The sequence below is a fragment of the Coffea arabica genome, chromosome 4e, assembly GCF_036785885.1.
Source record: "Coffea arabica cultivar ET-39 chromosome 4e, Coffea Arabica ET-39 HiFi, whole genome shotgun sequence".
NCBI lineage: Eukaryota > Viridiplantae > Streptophyta > Magnoliopsida > Gentianales > Rubiaceae > Coffea > Coffea arabica.
Genome location: NC_092317.1, coordinates 6474278 through 6492357, shown reverse-complemented (window position 1 = coordinate 6492357; position 18080 = coordinate 6474278). Strand labels below are relative to the sequence as shown.

Sequence of the window (18080 nt, the reverse complement as noted above, 5' to 3'; positions counted from 1 at the left end):
AACTCGGACCGGACCTGCCAGTCGAACTGGAAACCGGCCAGTTGTCCTGTCCGAGTTAATCCTAAAAATCGGAAAATCAAAAATTCGGTCAAATCAGATCAAAACCGGATTTGACCCGGTTTGACCGAAAAAATGAACCCGGTCTTTTTTTTTTTTTTTACTTTTTTGAAAGGTCAAAATATTTTTAATATGATGTTTTGACCCTTAAGTTGTTAAAAATTATTAATATATCTCAAATATTTCATACTTTATAAATGTTGTCTTAAAGTTTGGTGTTATTTTTCAATTAAATCCATAATTTTAATTCTAAACTTGTTAATGCTTATTAAATAATATAAATTGCTACCTGATTGTTCTAATTTATTTGTATTTTCTTGTTAAATATATTTGAAACATCAAATATATATGAATATACCTTTATTAATATTAACATGTTATTAAGTATTTTACATATAATATTTTAATTTTTAAATAATTTTTATTTATGACGTCATTCGGTTCAACCCTTATCGAATTCGGTTGAACCCATTAACCCCTGACCCCTGAGTTCAATCGAGTCGATATCCGGTCCGGTTCTGAAAACATAGGTTTCAACTAGTTTTCTGCAGAACCATTAATTTGGCACAAGGAGCTATGCATTGACTTGTCAAAGAATTTTTAAGGTTATTTCGGTCTGCAGCAAATTATAAACAACCAAAACGTGGGAACAAAATAATGATGGTGACTAAAAGAAGTTGAGAGAGTTGTGGAGTACAGATTTGGACTGTCCAAACTTTAAATTTAATATAGTTAATGATCATTTAATCATTATTAAGTGGCCAACTTCGATTGTTTATATAACTCTAACTGTCAACGAATATCGGTGGAAATATGAACTTTCTCTCAATGGATACTCCATTATATAGATGACATAGAAGTTAGTATTATTAAATTGAGGCTGTATGCAAGCGCTGCAGAATTTTTGGGGGATTTTTTTTTTTTTTTTTGGGGAATTCCTAGCCATCTTTTCTCCTGTCTAACCCAAGGCCCAAGCTAATTTCCTGCTAGCTCCATCGTGATTTTTAATTTCGTGAAAATTATATATATATATATTTTTTAATAAAACTAAATATTTATATATGTCATGGTTGTTTTCTTTTTAAAAACTAATTCTAATTATAAAGACATAATGTAACAATTAGGGATGTAGTCGAGTTAAATTGAGCTCGAGTATTATTATACTCAATCTGCAAAAAGGATACTCAATCTCAAACGAGGAGTATTACTGGAACTCAAGTTCAAACTCGATGCATTACTCATAAAACTCGAACTCGACTCGCATGGGATTCGAGTCAATACGAGCCCGATCAAGTTCAAGTAAAAAATATTTGAAAATTTCATTTTTCTTGATAATTTTTTAGTGAAAAGACATTATCGCCTTCAAAAAATATTGTATGACCTGAAACATTTTATAAATTCAATCATTCTTTTGAATACAAAGATAATTTCATAATAATAATATATTAAAAATTTTAAATTTAAATTGAATACTCGAACTCGACTTGCTAGACGCAGTGAGCTATTCGGGGCGTTAAGCTTCTTCACTGACCAATTTCCCAACATATTGACATTGCAACGTAAGTTGAAGTCGTTAGGACAAGTTAGAGATTAGTTTCACGCCTTTCACTTAAACTGACGAGCGAATAACGATTTTTTCTGCCTGAGGTTGCAGAAAGAAAAGCCTGTGCTCATGCACAAATTATACTCGCGGCACAATAGTTTATTAACAAAGCCTTCTTCTTATCCAGATTGGTGCTTCGATTTGAGTCTTAAAGCTTGCAGCATTGCGAGCTTGGCAAGCACTAAATCTTCATTGCTTGGCATCAATAGATCTTTGAATGAGCTGGTGGGATCAGGCCGAATAGATGAAGCACGGAAACTATTTGAGAAAATTCCCCAGAGAGATGAGTTCACTTGGAACACTATGGTTTCTGGGTATGCTGATTCAGGGAGGTTAACTGAAGCAAAGAAAGTGTTTGATGATGCCCCAAATAAGAGTTCAATCACCTGGTCGTCCCTCATTTCTGGGTATTGCAAATATGGGTATGAAACTGAAGGTTTTCAGTTGTTCCGGGAGATGCAATTGGAGGGCCATAAGCCGAGTCAGTACACGTTAGGCAGTGTTCTAAGGGTGTGTTCTGTAAAGGGTTTGCTTTTGAAAGGCAAACAGGTCCATGGATATGCCACTAAGACCAATTTTGACACAAATGTATTTGTAATCACTGGCCTTATTGATATGTATGCAAAGTGCTTGTGTGTGACGGAGGCTGAGTTGCTATTTGAAGAGATGCCTAGCGGAAGAAATCATGTTACTTGGACCGCTATGATTAATGGCTATTCGCTGAATGGTGATGCACACAAAACAATTCATTGTTTCAGAGGCATGAAGGTGGAGGGGGTTGAGGCAAATCAATATACCTTTCCCGGAGTTTTGACAGCGTGTGCTGCTGTTTCTGATGTTAGGTTTGGGGTACAGGTGCATTGCTGCATTGTTCGTGAAGGCTTAGAAGCAAACGTCTTTGTTCAGAGTGCATTAATTGACATGTATGCTAAATGTGGGGACTTGCATAGTGCTAGGAAGGCATTGGAGTCAATGGAAGCTGATCATGCGGTTTCTTGGAATTCATTGATACTTGGGTATGTGAAAAATGGGTATGAAGAGGAAGCATTGTCATTATTTAAGGTGATGCATGAGAGGGATATCGGAGTTGATGACTTCACTTACCCATCTGTCTTGAACTGTCTTACTTCCAAAAAGGATGTGAAAATAGGACAATCCGTTCATTGTCGAGTGATCAAGACTGGCTTTCAAGGCTATAATCTCATTGGCAATGCCCTTGTGGATATGTATGCAAAACAGGGAGATTTAAGTTACGCATTTAAGGTGTTTAACACTATACTGGACAGGGATGTGATCTCTTGGACCTCTGCTGTTACTGGTTGTGCTCATAATGGCTCCCATGAAGAAGCTCTGAAATTGTTCTGCAAGATGAGAAATTCTGGTGTTGAACCCGACCAAGTTATCACTTCTAGCATCTTGAGTTCCTGTGCAGAGTTGGCTTTGCTAGAGTTTGGACAACAAGTTCATGCAAATTTCATGAAATCTGGACTTCAGTCATCCTTATCGGTTGACAACTCTCTTGTGACAATGTATGCAAATTGTGGTTGCTTAGAAGAGGCCAACAGAGTTTTCAAGTCAATGGCTAACAGGAATGTGATTACTTGGACTGCTCTTATAGTTGGTTATGCTCAGAATGGTAAAGGAAAGGAGTCTCTCGGGTTGTATGACCAAATGATACTCAGTGGCATAAAACCAGACTTCATTACTTTTATAGGCTTACTGTTTGCTTGCAGCCATGCTGGGCTTGTTGATGAGGGATGTAGATATTTTGAATCCATGATAAATGTTCATGGAATAAGGCCTGGTCCTGATCACTATGCATGTATGGTTGACCTTCTGGGACGTGCAGGAAAACTGCTCGAAGCTGAAAAGTTGCTCGATGAAATGGCTGTGGAGCCTGATGTGACTGTTTGGAAAGTTTTCCTTGCTGCATGTAGGAAACATGGGAATATAGACCTGGCAAAGAAGGCAGCTTCGGTCCTGTTTAAATTGACGCCACAAGATGCTGTCCCTTATGTTATGCTGTCTAATATGTACTCTAAAGCTGGCAAGTGGGAAGATGCTGCAGCAGTGAGGAAACTGATGAAATCAAAGTGCATAAGCAAGGAGCCAGGGTATAGTTGGCTCGAAATGAATGGTAAGGTGCACAGGTTTATGTCTGAAGATAGAAGCCATCCAAAGTCCGATCAGATCTACTCGAAAACTAGTGAAGTCATGGGTTTAATCAAGAAAGCTGGATATGTACCAGACGTGAATTGTGCACTTCATGACATCAACGACGAGGGTAAGGAACAAGGTCTTGCCTACCATAGTGAGAAGTTGGCCGTTGCATTTGGCCTTCTATATGTGCCACAAGGAGCACCCATTAGGATATACAAGAATCTTAGGGTCTGTGGTGACTGCCACACTGCTATGAAATTCATATCGAAAATGTTCTGCCGTCATATCATTTTACGAGATTCAAATTGCTTTCATCACTTTAGAGACGGGACATGTTCTTGTCGAGATTATTATTAGTTTTTTAGACCAGGTTTAGGTGAAATTCTTGTAATCCATGAGCACACAAAACACAATTTAGCAATGAGGCGAGCTTCTTGTACCGAAAAGGATGAATGTCGCCCCATGAATGATGCATAGACCAGCTTATATTGCGTACATTAACTTCTGGGAAATCAAGAAGGTATAGGATAAAGAGAACGAAGAGAGCAGAAATTAGTTTCCTTTCAACCCTTATTTGTCAACTTGTACTCGCATACACGGTCCAGAGATCTTTGTGGACATGCAGATTGCTTTATTATTTTACGAGATACAAATTGCTTTCATCATTTTAGAGACGGTAGATGTTCCTGTGGAGGTTACTATTTAGTTCTTAGGACCAAGATAACGTGTGGCTGCTTGCTACTGTTTAAAAACATACCAGTCAGTAACAACAAAGTTTTCATGTTTATCCAAAAGGGAAAAGGTTAAATTCTTGTACCCTTAAGCACACAAAAATACAATTTGGCAACGAAGTCAACTTCTCATACCAAAGAGTATAAATGTCGCCCCATAACATACAGACCAGCCTATATTGTGTACATTTAACGTCTGGGGAATCAATATGGAAATGGAGACAGAAAATGACGAGGGCAGAAATTGGTTTTCTTTCTACCCTCATTTTTCAATTTGTGTTCGTGTACACGGTGTAGAGATCTTTTTGTACAAGAATATGTCTCAACGCCCATCTAGGAATATATTCTCCCGATGGACAGAAGCGTAAGCAGGATGAAACATTTGGAAGCGACCAATTATACATTAAAGTCAAAATGAACCCAGGTAATCTTTCAGCATTGTCAATATAGGACTGGAATAATCAGCCCCTTCCAACTTTTGAAACATAATCCCGTCCATGCGCGCTTGAATTCCATCAGAAACTGCCAATTCATCCAATAGTTGTTTCAAAATTCTGTCTGCTCCGACAAGAGAGTTTCCTATGCCAGTTAAAATCTCTGGCAGCGATGGTGATGGTTTGACCAGCTCAACAAGTGTAACCTGAACATGAATGGTCAATCCTTTAGAAAGAACAGAAAAAATTAACATTACAGAAAAGTGAAGCCCATCTCATCAAACTGATTGCAGATTTGTAACGTAATCATGTAAACAAACTTCGCAGACAGAAGAGAAAACTTCAAGCACGATTATTTAGCATCACACTTTGCAGACAGAACAGAAATGCTCAACCATGATGACTAAACACAGATCCAGTACCCAAATCACGTTTTCCTTATGTAATGCTTCTCTGGTTTATCTAACACATATATCTTAGTATCCTAACTCGTACTACGGCTATTTTTTTTCCTCGTTTTTTATTTTTTCTTGGGGAAAAGTTTTTATTGAGCAAACTTAATTCTTAACCTCTTCCCTAATGTCATCTACACCAATATATGACAATCATATCAACATTCCAGAGGGATTATTAAATTTACTCAATGGTAGAACCCCAGAATATCTCAAAGTAATAAGTACAACTAGAAATACCTCCTGATCCTGAGGTATATTTGCCTTTTGTTTGGCTATAGCAACAGCTCGAGAAAGCCCACCAATTGCATCAATCAAACCTCGTGAAGCAGCATCATTGCCAGTCCACACCCTACCTTGTGCAACCTCCTCCATTTTATCAACCTACCACATATACCTGGAACTTCACGAAGATGATTTCCAGTTTAACATAAGCCAAAGATGCATAACTTAGTGTACCATACATGCATTGATCTTGAGAAGGCAGCCTTGTCCCGAAACTGCTTATATGCATTCTGGGCAGACTTAGCAAAGAGTTCTGCCTCATCAGGTCTGCACATATGATCAAATTCAATTAGTGCCAATTACCACAATGTTGGATGCAAATACAGCATCAAAGAGATAAGAACTTCTAATAAATTTCTCTGCGATCAAACACAATGAAGCAAAGAGGAGGATTATAATCACGGACATTCACAAGTGTAATTACCTTTGCTTTCCATTTTTTTCCAACATTGTGCATGGAGGTTGAAGTGCAAAAGAAATATATCATTCACTTAACATTTAGATGGACTAAAACAGCAATCAAAAAGCCTAGGGCATGTAGTTTCAGATCAACTGCAATCAAGCTCAATTCTGTTGTTCAATCATGCAAAAGCTTAGATCAAGTTTACATTTTAGGTTTTCATTCCCAGCATTTACAGGTAGTTTCTTTAGCATTCCTTTCTTTTTTCCCCAAATGGAGTATATGGATAAAAATGCAAAAAGAATGGCAGTTAAGGGGTGCAGAAGGAGATGCAAGACAAGACAGAAATTAACCCTTTTTCCGTATGCCTGCGCACAAACTTAAGCCTGTCTGCAGACTGCTACCCCAAAAATGGATATCAAGGGTAAATGAAATGACAAACATGAAGCTAATAAATCTGCACATAAGAATGGTTTGGCCTCATAAACGTGCCTCACTGGAAGATCAGGCAGAATCCATTGCTCCAGTTTTACCGTCTAATATCTGATAATAGGCAACATTGGCATATGTGGCACATAAAATATTCTTGTTGAGGAAGTGAATTACTTGGGCTAGAAAAGAAGCATCTATATTGTAACACCTGTTTTTTCCCTTAGGGTCTGTTTGGTTGGAAGTAAAATGTTTTCCTTGGAAAAACATTTTCCGTGGAAGTAATTTTCCATGAAAATCATTTCCCTTTCATCATTTTCAGGTGTTTGGTTAGCTTATTGAAAATATTTTCTTACTTCATTTTTCTGGTGTTTGTTTAACTTTTGAAATATTTTCACTTTTATCTCTATCTTTACTTTCTACACATTATAACTACATACTTCTTCCCATGCAAAATAAGAAAATTTATCTCATTGTTTAACTTTAAAAAATCTTGGAGAAAGGTATATATGAATAAAAAATATCTCCTTAAGCAAATAAATAAATTGCTGGCCATTTAATGTCAAATATCAATCACATGCAATGCTTATTGTGACATTTATCTTGCACTCTCACTCCTGAAAGTTTCTCTAGAAAAGAATGTCCCTATTATACATAATTAATTACTAGCATAGGATGAGCAGGATGAGGTTTTTTTTTATTTTGAATATACTAGGGGGAGGGTTGGGTGGTACGGGGGAGGGAGTGTAAGGAAGAGGTCTTGGGTTCAAGTCTTCCTGTTTGCACTAAAAAAAAAAAAAAGAACATACTGCAAGATGATTTCAGTAAGTTTGGAACATACTACAGGCAAGATGCATGCATTTCGGAAAACAACTTCAGGAAGTTGGGAAGGGAAGTTGTTTTCCATAAGATGAGTGAAAATATTTTACATAGGAAAATGTTTTCAGTAGCTTTTGTGCAACCAAACACGGGAAATTAGGAAAATATTTTCACCCGAAACAAACGGACCCTTAATCCATTACGTTTTCATAAATTTGTCTTGTAAATGACGAAGGGAATGCTGTCCATTTTAATTAACGTATAGAAATTCTCCAAACAGCAGAACAAAAACTAACCTAAATGGCCGTTGTTCTGCAGCAGTGAGCTCAGCATATCTCCCCCTTGATATTATCTCCTTGTTAAAGCCAATCTTTTCATATAATTTTCCCAGATTGAACTTTCCTGCACCAAAACAGTTACTCTGACAAAATCTGCCAATAGTGCATGAATACATTTTGTGCAATCTCCAGTGGAAAGCTCGGCTTGGGTCAAAGGTGCTTAATTTAAACAACGAACACTACTCATCTATTTACAACAACTGTACGAGAAAAAGAAAAGGCATTCAAATAAAGGCAGAAAAAATCGAACTGTGAGAAATAATATCCGAAGCTATCAGAGCTCGCCATAACAAAGCAGTGGAAAACACAAAATAAATTTCCACTAATACCGTGTCAGTAGAACAGGAAAGAAAAGACCTGGTAGACAAGTACTTTTGCTAGCTAAATCACAATTAGGTACATCTAATTACGCAGGTGACCTCATTCCTGCAGTTGATTATCAAATTAGATAGCATTCCCACCTATATCTGATTTATGACATTACAAGTGGCTAATCCTGCATTCTAAACTTGTCTAAGGTGAGAATGACAGCAATTGCATGCAGTAATGCAGTAATGACTCCTGACTTGGGCCCTATCAACTGCTCTTCCCATAGACAATAGCAGAGCGCCATTGGGACTATGTGGTTATTTCTAGCCAGGCGACACATTTAAAATGCTACATGCATTTCTTATGGAATCATTATCTCTTTTCTCCAGTTGGTTTCTGCTCATACAAAATTCATCACCATAGCTACTGAAAAGGTCTTAAACAACAAATGACATATAAATCACATAACAAAGAACAGATATAATTTAAGAAAATTATCACTTGGAGTTTCCATAATTACCTGTCACAACTCCAATTGAACCAGTCAATGTTAGATTTTCTGCAACTATAATTCCAGTTCCCATTGCCATATAATATCCTCCACTAGCTGCCACATCAGCCATTGATGCAACAACAGGCTTAGAGTCGGCCAAGAGTCTGATTTCTCTCCACATTCTGTAGGACACAATCTTTACGGATCACGGAACCATTCATCAGAGTTTGGGAAATAAGCTATCAGCTTGTCGCATTTATTTTCCCAAAAACACTGCAGATATTGTTGCCAAGAGCAGAGCATGTGCATTTCATTATCGTAAGCATAATGCTAACTGTTTGGGTATAATATTTTTGGAGCACAGACCTCAGAAACGTAAACCTTAATGGGTGAACTAAGATTTTAAGCGAAACAACAAAAATGAGAAGGATCTATGGTTTCTAACCTATCTTTACATTTGCCAGATATAGCTCGTCCTCAGTGAATATTTGAAGTAAGCACTTACAGTGATCACAACTGAGACTCAAAGACCGTAAAATACGAAAATAGTTTCACAGATATGTTGAAAAGATTTTATGCAATATCAGGGCTTCTATCTCAGTCCTTGAAAAGCATAATGATGCCCAAGGTAGATCTCACTGCTTCATCAGGCTGGTCTGCAGCAGGTTTTTGTTTTATGTTTCCCTTAAATTTTGTATTCACTTCTATGAGTGCCTACTTTTTGCCATAAATCACACAGTACAGAGCTAAGAATACATTCCATTATTGCATGACTTGAAAATTGAAAATTGTAAGAAGGAATCTGGTTAAAAAGAATGACTTACAAATCAGATGCGAGAGCATCACCTCCTGGACTATCAATGCGGATGATAACAGCCTTGTACCTTTTCGACTCTGCAGAACTATGATAACATTAACAGAAAGAGCAAGAGGGTAAATATTTCAAACAGAACAAGAACATCGAAACCAACACTCTTACAATGTACAAGGCCTTCTGTAGCTCATCAAATTTCTTATTAATTCTGGTGAACAGCTACAAATATGGTCCATCTATAGGACTAATCTTACTTTTATCCAATATGATTATACTTGAAGAACGGGATCAAGGCTCCAAGTTCCAAAACAGCTCTTAATTAAAATATCATCCACAGTAACAACCATTTATCACCACCAAGAAGAATTATATTTTATAGCTCATTTACCAACATGAACAGGTTGTTAGGATCAATGATATCAACTCATCCAAACCCCACAATCTCAAGCCCATTACCTGACTCCCTGCAATCATCAGTTGCACTCGTAGAAAGCAGGAAGGAATAACAGAAGGACAATACAGTGACTGTAAGCAGAGGTTGAAAAAATTATAAAGGTAATTAGAAAAGAAAGGATGATGTAAGGTGAAAAGATACGAATTCATCCATTTTCAGGGTCACAAACTGGAAAAGCACTGAACAAAAGAGACCGGGCAACAACTCCAGGACTGAAAGGAATGATAGCATGTTGAATTTTGCAGATAAAGAGCATCATTGATGAGTCCAGGTGAAAACTAACACTTGAAGAGGAATGAATGATAATGGTTAAATTAAGTGACAAGTTTACTTGATTCCTATGGAATCATGGATATTGCAAGACAGTTTTCATTTATACTTTACCCAAATATTGGCTAATGATTTGCCCTTTTTTTTTTTTATTTCCATGGCATACATCAGTAACTCCAAGATAAGTTACTCATCCAAATAACTGGAAACTAACATTCTCAAGTCCTGAGATCATAAGAATGTCAGACACTTTTTCAGATAAACCATTTTGTAAACCATTACAACGTACAAGCCCTTCAATTTCAAATCACAAAAGATTAACCCTCCAGAAAACATAATTACGTGAAAAGTACCTCTTACGGTTTGAATCTTCTCAATAATATCCTCAGCAATAATTCCCGTACCACGTGTACTAAAAGGACCACGTGCACGACTAATGCTTCCGGAGGCTCTAATTACAGCTATCTGGTCTTTATAACCTGTTAAACCAAGCGTCCATCTCCTAACTCCTGAGTATTTTCTGTATAATCAGGAGGTCAAATTATCGGTCATAATAACAAACACAAACGAATAAAACCAGAAGGACAAGATGCAAGCTTTAGCAAACCTTTCAACCTATATAAAAAATAAAAAAGAGACATTATCAGCAACTTGTAGTAGGTATGGATAGTTCAGAAAAATATTACATTCTTGCAATTTACTAAAGTTTTATTTTCACAAAATTATCCAGATGCTGAACTAGACAGGATGAGTAATATGGCTTTCAGAGTCAGAACATAAGATTTCAGAGTTGGCAATGCCTGATGCTGCAAACAGTTGAATACGCAAGTTGGATGACACATCTGAAATGACATTCTTGGAGCAAAGCATGACATAGTAGCATGGACACCATGTTCTGAAGCTGGAAGCGATAAGAAAATTGTTGATGACTGATTGATGGGAAAAAGCTCAGGAAAAGTCACCTGTAATCAACCATGGGAAGACTTTTATCCTTTGGAAGTTTCAAGCGCTCCTTCAACATTGCCCTGACCTGTAGATGGTACAGCTAAGCCATCAGGAGAGCCCAACAATCAAAAAAGTCATGTAGAGGCTTATTTGATACATCTACAAGCCAATAACACAGCTATACAAGACAAATCAATTAACCTGGTGTAAGTACATTACACTACTATTAACAGGGTAAACAGGATAAGCAATTGCCAGTCAAGATATGACTTTAACCAGGATCGAGTGCCCAACAGGTTTACACCCATTTGTGTATCATCGAGATTAGTATCAGACTCCATCTTGATGCCAGAGTAGAAATCAGATGGACAAGACTGTCATTAGGGCCAGATTGATCTTGTCCAAAGTAGAATTGGTTGAACAAGAAATGAAATTGTATGAAAACTCCATTCTCCAGTTAGCTAAATACTGGAGCAATACAAGAATGACACAATATCAATTGAACACCGACTCAGGCAGATACTGATATTTGTATTAGTAGCTAATGGGTCGGATTATCTAAACATGCAGTTATTTTCATCCCAACTAGTATAAATAATAATTTCCTTGCAAGTTCGTGTTCTTTTCAATCTATATTGTCTTGATCCTTGAAACACGTTTAACTAGTAGAAGTATGACTTCTAAAGACCGGCTTTGCAAACCAGCAATGACAAGAATTTTTTTGGATAATTCTGAAAATTGATTCCTCAAATAGAAGGAGCAACTTTACCTCATCATCATACTTTATATCAGTAATCAAGCCCTCTTCTTTCAACCTTTCAACTTGGTATACACCTTCATCTATAAAGTTTTGTAAATCTTCTTGCTTCTTTCCTTTTCAACAAAATCCAAGAGCAATTAACTCAAAAAAAAAAAAAGAAAAAAGAAAGTCTCCCATTCCAACATCAGCCTGAAAATTTAAGATCAAATTTACCTCTTGCAACAGCGATTTTATCGAGCCAATGGATATAAATATTGTCAAGCAATTTGGTTAGCATCTCCCTGTTTTCTTCAGATATATTTTTCCGAGTGAGTTGATCTCCAGCACTTTTATATTTGCCAATCCTTTGCACTTGTGGCTCAATTCCAATGTTCTCAAGGACACCTGAAAAGTCAATTTTTGTTGACTGAAAAGCATGTCAAAATAGGCTTGCAGAAAGGTTTGCAGATTTGATAATCCTACTCTAAAAAAACATGCATTTTGCCCAGCGAACTGACAACCTTACAGTAAGTGGCAGCTCATTTGCCACGAGAAAGTCAAGGTCCTAACTGATTTATTCTCAAAGATTGAGACATCTATCAGAATTATGATGAACTCATGGGCATTACAATGAAATGTTCATTGTACTTGGCAGAAACATCATCAACATTGGTACCCGCATTTGCAATCTATTATTATGAGCAGAGATTAAATATGGGCAGGAGGCCTCTGATAAAGTTATCTGTCTCCCACAATCTTTCACTAGGAAAAAAATTACAATCTTACACAGATCAATGGTCAAAAGCACTCATCTGTCCCCATCACCATTGGTTCAAAAGTTTTACGCAACTAAAAAGGAGACACATCGGAAACAAGACAATCCAGTTACCTCCCAGGAATGATGCTTGAACTGCGAAGCCAAACAATGCAAAGTAAGCACTTGGAGGAGCATAAAGCTCTTCACAGGCACAGCCAATATAATACTCTTTCTCTCCACATGCTGGTGCATAACCCACAATAAACTTGCCTGCAGCAAACACATGCTTATGAACATTTACTCAAAAACGCTTTTCCTCGTTCAAGCCAATAAGTTGAACATAATAAGTACTGTAACCTGATTTCTTAAAATCCAAAATATGCCTTCGAATTTCTTCAATTTTACCCCAGCCACAGTTCAATGGCTCAATGTGAAGATATACACCAGAGATACGAGGATCATAAGCTGCTTTTATAAGGTTCTCGCATATTTGAGGCACTGAAAGTCCTGAAGAGAAACGCCTCTTTAGCTGATCAGTTATCTGACATAAAAACAATAAACCTTCTCAACCCCATTACCTTATAAGCATCTAGTTGAGAAACAAACACACAAGAAAAATTAGTATTTTGCAGTTGCATTCCCATCCTCAATCTCCCACCCAAATTCTATTCCTTCCGACCACATTCTCTTTCATAGATGTAGAATTAAAGCCTAAAAAGAATTGAAAAAAAATCCCCCCATCTCTCTAAACAACCCCCCCTCCCCCCCCAAACAAAAAAAAAGGTGTACGTCTTCTGAGTATAATTCAGCATAAAAGCATCTAACTAAGAATCAGAATAACATTAACATAGTCAAACCAAAATCGCAAAAGATTAAAACTTTCCGGAATAATTAGCCAACAATTCGTATGCTACTTTTGAACAAATTTCGAAAAAAGAAAGAAAGACTATAAACCTGTCCCCGCAATTTCATAGTCAAAACACTGCCTTTACGTACGCGCTCCCAAGGAAAGGCAAAGAGCATTTTACATTTGACGACGAAGCTTTTCCACGCGCCGTACTCGCGGAACTGAAACTCGCCACTCGGATACTTATCATCATTATACTCACTGCCACTACCTTTCAAATCTCCATTTTCACCATCAATTTCAGCTTCCGCCGCCCTCACTTTAGCATCAGCCGCTTTATCCTCCTCTGAGGACGACGGTAGGTTGTCGTTTTTAGTGTCGAACGCTTTAATCGAGAAGCTTCTATGTAAGTCCAAAGAGTCATAGAGAGGCCGAGAAGTGGAGATGCTAACCACTGACGACGGCGTCGTTTTTGGGGATAAGAAGGAGGAAACGCTGGCCCGCAGATGAATTGAGGTCAGATGAGCAGTATGAAGGAGAAGATACTTGGACATTTTTTCTCAAAAAAACGAATTTTAGGTGTCGAGTGAAGAGTGAGAAGGAAGAGAAGACGGTGGTCGGTGGTGATGAAATACTCACTCGGAGGAGGACGGTGGCTGGTTTAGTGCCACGTCACTGATAATAAGTGAAGGCTCTCATCTCTTAAATATTGGAATACCTATGTAAAAGTGGTTAAAAAAAAAGAAGAAGAAATAGTATGAACCATGAACCTAATAGATTGGTGTTTCCATTTGATATTGGTTTTTTTTTTTTTTTTGGTTGTAAATTTTCAAAATAATATACAAAATATAGAAAAAGAATATACAAAATATATATATAGTGTTATGCTGCCATAAATTTATAAAAAAATAATAAAAAAAAGGTAGAGTACCAATATTGGTGTTTGGTTTAATGGGTTTTTTATTTTGTTTTTTCTTAGGTAATATCTAAATGCTTGAATTTGGGGTGCAGTTGTATATGGAAATCACTCTTGCTTACAATTCACTGGAATTTAATTTTGCTACTCAGATTCAGTTATTGAAAATAGGAGTATTGTGTATTTTATCTAGAAAGTAAACTTATTCTACTGAATTTGTAATATACATAAAGATTAGGGGGAAAAAATGAAGCAAACCTATCTAGATTGATTGGTACAATTATTACACTTACTTTAGTACTTAAAGAAAGATATGCATCATTAAACAACTTATTCCTTGCTTGATATCCATGCATGGTCATTTGTAGTACTTTCAATTCAGGCATATATTCTCCATGCAATCAATTTCAATGTTCAAGCCTTCCTCCATTTGGCAAATGCAAGATAAAAAATCCTGTCTTTTAATCCCAGAAGAAAGTTGAAGTAGGCATCTCCCCAGCTTTTCTTCAGTATCAAACTAGCACAAACACCCCAGAAGCCAAGAAAGTATCCCAGCCCCACAACAAGAAAGAACCACAACTTTTCAAGATCATCTTCTTCATTCTCATCCTCGTCAACATTGCCACCAGGGTAAGGTTTGGTTCCACTGTTCTCGCACTTGGTTGGTAGTGGATCTCCGCAAAGTGCAATGTTACCCTCGTAGATTGATGGATCAGTGAGGGTCTGAAACTGATTACCTGTCGGAATTCGACCTGACAAATTGTTGGATGACAAATTCAAGTGATTCAAGAAAGTTAAAGCAGCCATGCTTTGTGGAATACGCCCTGTGAGTTTGTTCATTGACAAGTCAAGAGTTTCAATCCTTTCCAATCTCCCAATGGTTTCTGGGATTGGCCCAGTTAAGCCATTCATTGACAAGTTCAACGTCCCCAATCTAAACAGGCTTGTGAGTTCAGCAGGAATGTTGCCTCTGAATTTGTTGCTTGAGAGATCTATGCTGTTTACTAGGTAAAGTGTGGATTGATACACGAGAACTCTTCCTTTGGCAACCACCTGCAAGCGCCCTTCATATGGCTCCGTATCTTCAGTTTTTAACCCAGCTTTGAAGCCACTCAAATTTCCCAAACAGGTAGGAATGATCCCAGACAGTCTGTTTTCAGAGAGGTCTAGGATGTGAAGAGAAGACAAGGCACAAATGCTAGAGGGAATGTTTCCTGTCAAGGAATTATTCCTCAACCGAAGAATCAAAAGGGACGGCATGTCTTTCCCAATCCAGGCTGGAAGGCGTCCTGATAATTGATTGTCACCAAGATCAAGACTGAAAGTAGAAGTGCAATTTCTCAAGCTGGAAGGTAGTTTTCCTGAAAGATTGTTCCCTGAAAGTATCAAAAACTTGACGAAGCTAAGAGAGCCTATAGATGTTGGTATTCTACCAGTCAAGCTGTTGTTTGACATGTCCAAAATGTAAAGATCTGGAATATTAGACCAAAAGTCTGGGATGTCACCAGACAACCTATTATTTGAGATGACTAAGGTTGTCAAACTTGTCATGTTACCTATTGACAAGGGAATGCCACCAGTTAGTGAGTTCCTGGAGATATCAAGGTCTGTCAGAAGTGGGAGCACCATACCAATATCTCGTGGAATTGGTCCAGAGAAAGAGTTATTCCTTAAATATAGAGTAGTCAGGTTAGATGACCAGAGTGGGAGGGGCCCCTTGAAGCTGTTGGAACTCAAGTCCACATTTGATCCGAGGTTGAATTGCAATGAATTTGGTGGCATCCCGCTTAAGTTGTTGTATGCTAGATCAAGTTCATCCAAGTGCAATCCCAGCCGTAGGAACCATTCTGGAATCGAATCTGAAATCCTTGCAAAGTTAATTATTAGATTTTTCAGCTGATCTTGATTTTTCAACCAAGTTGGGAATTTCGGGCCGAGTTGGCATGACTGAATTTGGACAAATTTGAGCTTGAAAGGTGGTATCCAGTCAGGACTAATGTTAAACACCACGGAAATATTTTCTGAAAGTTTACCAATTGATATCTCCGTTAATCTGGACATGTTGATCAGATGGGCTTCTGTTATGACTCCTTCCCATGAGTTCTCATGCAGGTCCAAATAAACTAAGGACACGAGTTTTCCCAGGCTCTCAGGAATGGCCCCACTCATTTGGTTGAATGAGAGATATAGTTGCTCCAAGGATGATAAGTTTCCAATTGTGTCTGGAATTGAACCTGTGAATGAGTTATTTCGAAGTCGAAGACTTCGCAGGTTCTTGAGGAAGCCCAGTGAATTGGGAATATTTCCACTTAATTGATTGAAGGTCAAGTCCAATGTCTCCATGCTACTATTGGTGCACTCGGATAAGCCATCAATGACTTCCGTTAGTGTACCAAAAATGTTATTACTATTGAGATTTAGTGCTCTCAATTTGCAAAGGTTTCCAAGATTCCTGGATAATTGACCTCTGATGCCATAATTTGAGGACAGATCAAGGTCTGTGAGGGAACTTAGGTTGAACAACCAGTTTGGCATGGTAGAGTTGAAATTGTTTCTGGATAAGTCAAGTGCAGAAAGGGATGTGATATTGATAAATGGAAGAGAATTTGGAAGATTCAGGAGTTGACACTGGGATAAATGCAACTCTGAAAGAGAAGCAAGCATGTTGATTGTCGGAAGCCAATGAGATGAAGCCCGGCTAAGGTCCAAGCCTCCCAAATCAAGATACCTCAGAGAAGAAAGCCCAGACAACCATTGGATGTCATTCTTAACAGGTTCATCAGTGTAAGAATTGAGATCGAGATAGTGTAATCCCGATAAGTTTCCAATACTTGAAGGAATTTTGCCAGCAAATGATGCACCAGATAGATTGAGATATTTCAATCTTGTGAGGGATCCAAGGAATCCCGGAATTTGAGTCCCTTGGAAATTGTTCATGCTTAGATCAAAATAACTCAGATGTTGCAAATTGACTAAAGAAGGACTGACCTTACCGCTTAGTTCGTAGACCATTCCATTGCCATCAAAGCTTTCTGGAGTTGGATCAAAGGTTTGTGGAAAGGGATTTCGGAGATTGAGCTTGACAACATGTCCTGTTTTGATGTCACAGGTCACTCCTTTCCATGTACAGCAGCTTTCTCCAGTCCAAGAAGACAGCCTCCCTGAAGGATCACTGAGACTTTCTTTAAATTGGAGCATTGATTTCCTCTCAATTTCATTGCATCTGTCCCTCGAATTTTCAGTGCAAAAACCCTGTTGAATCCAAGGGTTTATAGCCTGAGATATGAGTACTAGAAAGAGAAAATATTGAAGTGAGTCACTGGCCATGCTGTCAGTCAGGGAAGAAGCTAAGGATTATGCGAAAATCTCGTGTAATTTCATTGGCATGGCCTCCTATTTATAATGGTAACCTAGCTCAGATGGAAGTGAAGATGGTTACAATATTTTCACCCAATGCAAATTTCAGAATTTTTTTTTTTTTAAAGAGGGCCTCTGTGGAATGAAGAACGTTTGTCCCATCAAAGCTCTATTGATATTGTGATCTGCTTTCTTTTATTTGTGGTGCAGTGCATTTTTCAAGGGGTAAATTTTACCCTTTTTTTTCTTTTTACCTTGAGACCTGCATCTGCCTGCGCTCGCAAGCATTAAGAACCAGGATCAACCTGAAATCATAACGTATGAAACCATATACGCAATTCCTTGGGAGGTTTGGGGCGAATGCATATTAGTGTTTTCTAGGAGGAAGTCTTGTTCGCATGTTATGTTTGTCATCATTTCACCATAAGGTGATGTTATGGTAGTGTGAATTTGACTTTAATTGTAGGAATT

At 37.8% G+C, this 18080-nt stretch overlaps 3 protein-coding genes across 3 annotated transcripts; 1 reads left to right on the top strand and 2 right to left on the bottom strand.

Annotated features, from left to right (window-relative positions):
- Positions 1 to 1556: 1556 nt before the first annotated feature.
- LOC113741703 (putative pentatricopeptide repeat-containing protein At3g15130) lies at positions 1557 to 4485 on the top strand. Its single transcript, XM_027269300.2, has one exon. The coding sequence runs from the start codon at positions 1730 to 1732 to the stop codon at positions 4175 to 4177; it is 2448 nt and encodes an 815-aa protein (XP_027125101.1). The 5' UTR covers positions 1557 to 1729; the 3' UTR covers positions 4178 to 4485.
- Positions 4486 to 4659: 174 nt separating this feature from the next.
- Positions 4660 to 14025, bottom strand: LOC113741704 (serine protease SPPA, chloroplastic). Its single transcript, XM_027269301.2, has 13 exons — positions 13444 to 14025; positions 12847 to 13030; positions 12622 to 12759; positions 11967 to 12137; positions 11763 to 11866; positions 11011 to 11078; positions 10402 to 10568; positions 9335 to 9404; positions 8538 to 8692; positions 7667 to 7772; positions 5902 to 5989; positions 5678 to 5821; positions 4660 to 5191 (listed from the first exon to the last, which is right to left on the bottom strand). The coding sequence occupies exons 1-13, from the start codon at positions 13888 to 13890 to the stop codon at positions 4961 to 4963; spliced, it is 2073 nt and encodes a 690-aa protein (XP_027125102.1). The 5' UTR covers positions 13891 to 14025; the 3' UTR covers positions 4660 to 4960.
- A 356-nt stretch (positions 14026 to 14381) lies between these two features.
- LOC113742139 (receptor-like protein EIX2) lies at positions 14382 to 17762 on the bottom strand. Its single transcript, XM_027269864.2, has one exon. The coding sequence runs from the start codon at positions 17577 to 17579 to the stop codon at positions 14667 to 14669; it is 2913 nt and encodes a 970-aa protein (XP_027125665.2). The 5' UTR covers positions 17580 to 17762; the 3' UTR covers positions 14382 to 14666.
- Positions 17763 to 18080: the final 318 nt, after the last annotated feature.